The 3,688-nt window shown below is 66.9% G+C and overlaps 1 protein-coding gene across 1 annotated transcript; it reads left to right on the forward strand.

Annotated features, from left to right (window-relative positions):
* Positions 1 to 234: 234 nt before the first annotated feature.
* On the forward strand, positions 235 to 1,713 carry ADRA2B (adrenoceptor alpha 2B). Its single transcript, XM_014958719.1, has one exon. The coding sequence runs from the start codon at positions 356 to 358 to the stop codon at positions 1,493 to 1,495; it is 1,140 nt and encodes a 379-aa protein (XP_014814205.1). The 5' UTR covers positions 235 to 355; the 3' UTR covers positions 1,496 to 1,713.
* The last annotated feature ends 1,975 nt before the right edge of the window (positions 1,714 to 3,688 follow it).

The following is a 3,688-nucleotide window of genomic DNA, read 5'->3' on the forward strand; positions in this document are numbered from 1 at the left end:
ACGCGGGTCCTGCGGGGCCGGGAGCTGCGGGGGAAGGAGCGGAGCCCGGCCCCGCCTGTCCCCCCCCGGTTCCGCCCCGGGGGCGGTGGCTCAGCCCCCCCTCACCCCCCACCGTCCGCTTAAAACCCCGCGGAGGCGGCGCCCGGCAGCGCAGAGCCCGGCGGCACCGACGGGCACCGGGAGGGACCGGGACGGGGCATCCGACGGCGACGGGGACCGGGGACCGGCACGGGGGGCCAAGGCAGGGTGCAGGCAGGGTGCAGGCAGCATGGCGAGGGGCACCCTTGTCCCCCAGCCCCCTGCGGCCCCGTCCCCCCGCAGCCGCGGGCAGCACTGAGCGCCGGCGGCCGGACCCATGGCGGGGCCCGAGGGGGGGTACTCGGTGCAGGCCACCGCTGCCATCGCCGCCGCCATCACCTTCCTGGTGCTCTTCACCATCACGGGCAATGCGCTGGTGATCATGGCCGTGCTGAGCAGCCGCTCGCTGCGGGCGCCCCAGAACCTCTTCTTGGTGTCGCTGGCCGCCGCCGACATCCTGGTGGCCACCCTCATCATCCCCTTCTCCTTGGCCAACGAGCTACTGGGCTACTGGTACTTCGAGAAGACGTGGTGTGAGATCTACCTGGCTTTGGACGTGCTTTTCTGCACCTCCTCCATCGTCCACCTCTGCGCCATCAGCCTGGACCGGTACTGGTCGGTCACTCGGGCCATCGAGTACAACACCAAGCGGACGCCGCGGCGCATCAAGTGCAGCATCTTCATCGTCTGGACCATTGCAGCCGTCATCTCCCTCCCTCCCTTGGTCTACAAGGGGGAGAAGAAGGCGGCGGCAGGGGGGCGGCCGCAGTGCAAGCTCAACGAGGAGGCCTGGTACGTCCTCTCCTCCAGCATCGGCTCCTTCTTCGCCCCGTGTCTCATCATGATCCTCGTCTACCTGCGCATCTACCTGATCGCCAAACGCCGCTCCCGCCCCACCGGCACCAAACCGGGGGTGAGGCCACCCAATGTCACGCCCCCCCCGACCTCCAGGGACCCCCCGGGTACCTGCCCGCCGGCAGACAGGACCTCGCTGCTCAGCCCCGAGGAGCCTCCGGCGCCCCCCAGCCCCGGGGCAGGGACATCCCCGCCGGCAGGGGGACGCCCCAGGGACACCTTGGCCACTGGGACGGGGCGGGTGGTGCTGGCCCGTGGGCCGCCGGCGCTGAACCCGTGGCGGAGGAAGACTCAGCTCAACCGGGAGAAGCGCTTCACCTTCGTCTTGGCCGTGGTCATCGGCGTCTTCGTCCTCTGCTGGTTCCCCTTCTTCTTCCTCTACAGCCTGGGCGCGCTCTGCCCCCGGCACTGCAAGGTCCCCGACGGCATCTTCCAGTTCTTCTTCTGGATTGGGTACTGCAACAGCTCCCTCAACCCCGTCATCTACACTGTCTTCAACCAGGACTTCCGCAGGGCCTTCCGCCGCCTCCTCTGCCGCCGCCGCGCCCCGACGCCCTGGTGAGGGGCTCTGTCCCCCCCCATCCTCCTCCTCCTCCTCCTCCCCCTAGCTGCACCCTCCGCCTGTGGCACCCCCGGGGTTTGGGTGCCCCCAAAGTGACGATGGGGTCCTCCCTGCCCTTCCCTCCCCTCCCCACATTTCCCATGGGGAGGGCACATGCCACCCCCGCCCCGTCCCCCAGCCCGGTGGCGCCCCGGCAGCCTCCCCCCTCCGAAGTGGCACCGCGGCCTTTTAACAATAAAAGATATTTTGTAATAAGAAAAAAAATATGTCACTTTTTGTCAAGGGGAGGGTGCGGGGGGAGCTGGGGGTTGTTTGTTCCCCCCCCTCATCCCAGGGGACCCTTGGGGACAGGAGCAGTGGCCCATGACGGCCGGCAGCGGGAGGAATGTTTGCCGGCAGAGCGGGAACACGATGTCTGGGGGGGGTGGTTATTTATGGCAGCGCCCGGGAAGGGACAAATAATGGTAATTCAAGAAAAAAAAGCCAAAAAAACCCCACCAGAAACCCCCAAAGTATAAATCTCTGCAGCCGCTGCCACCAGCCCTGGGGACATTCACCCCTGTGGGGGAGCAGGGACAGAGCATGGCCTGCTGGGGGGGGCCCTACTGGGGTGGGGGTTCGCGGGTGTCTTGTATAGGGTTGTGCTGCCCACCCCAGGTGAGAGTGGCGCGTGTCGGGGGCTGCAGTGGGGGGGGAACGTGGGTTGTGACCCACACTGGGGGGTTGTGACCCACACCACTGTAGTGCGTCCCACCTGAGTGGGACCATGGGTGACCGTGGAGCACTGTGACCCACGCTGGTGTATCGTGACCCACAGCAGGGGATCACGACCCACACTGCTGTGTTGTGACTCACGATGGCGTCTTGTGCCCCACGGCGGTGTGGTGTGACTCACCCTGCTCTGCTGTGACTCACGGCAGCACACAGTGACCCACGGCGTACGGTGACCCTCACCGGCGTATCGTGACACACACTGGGGTACTGTGACCCACACCGGTGCATCGAGACTCACGATGGTGCCTGGTGACCCACACCAGCATCTAGTGACCCACACCAGTATACACCAGTATACCATGCCTCCTGCTGGTGCCCCCATCCCCCTGCCAGTGCCCCCCACCTCGTCACTGGGGGACATACCTGGGGAGGGCTCCCCCTCTGCAGCAGCAGGGGTGTCCCCCATCTCCTTGCCCCACGGCAGGACTTCACCGCTGGCCCCACAACTGGCCGAGCCTCCAGGCAGCGGGTTCCCCCCCCGGCGGGGGCGGCTGCTGGGAGGATGCTGGGGGTGGGAGAGGTCATGCGAACGGCGCCGGGGCCGTGGGGCTGCGCACGCCGAGCCCATGGCCCCCTGCCAGCCCGGCCCCCAGCGGCCAGACCCACTCCCGGCCCCCAGCCCCACGTCCCACGGCAGCTCCTCTGCCCCACAGCTGCGCCCGCGGTGGCCGTTTCGCACCCCGTGGCAGGGAGGGAGATGTGGGGTCTTGTTGGGTGTAAGGGTCTGTGGGTCTGGATGTGGTCCCGTGGGGCTGGGCATGGTCTCATGGGACCACAGGGGGTCTCAGCATGGTCTTGTGGGGCTGGGCATGGTCCTGTGGGGCTGAGCGTGGGGCTGAGGGTCTCAGCATGGTCTTGTGGGGCTGGGCATGGTCCTGTGGGGCTGAGTGTGGGGCTGAGGGTCTCAGCATGGTCTTGTGGGTCTGGGCATGGTCCCGTGGGTCTGAGCATGTTCCTCTGGGGCTGAGCATGGGGCTGGGGGTCTCAGCATGGTCCTGTGGGGCTGAGCATAGTCATGTGGGGCTGAGCATAGTTGTGTGGGGCTGGGCATGGGGCTGAGGGTCTCAGCGTGGTCTTGTGGGTCTGGGCATGGTCCCGTGGGTCTGAGCATGTTCCTCTGGGGCTGAGCATGGGGCTGGGGGTCTCAGCATGGTCCTGTGGGGCTGAGCATAGTCATGTGGGGCTGAGCATAGTTGTGTGGGGCTGGGCATGGGGCTTGGGGTCTCAGCATGGTCCTGTGGGTCTGGACATGGTCCCATGGGGCTGGGATTGGCTCTATGGGGCCAGCTGGTCCCCAGCAGGACCCACACCTTCCCCCACCTCCAGTGCAGTGTTGCCAGCTCTGCCCCCCCCGACCTTCTCCCCCCACAGATCCCCCCAAAACAGCCTGCCGGTTGCCATGGTGATACCTTAATTCCC

This window comes from Calidris pugnax, unplaced genomic scaffold (genome assembly GCF_001431845.1).
Source record: "Calidris pugnax isolate Ruff unplaced genomic scaffold, ASM143184v1 scaffold244, whole genome shotgun sequence".
Lineage (NCBI taxonomy): Eukaryota > Metazoa > Chordata > Aves > Charadriiformes > Scolopacidae > Calidris > Calidris pugnax.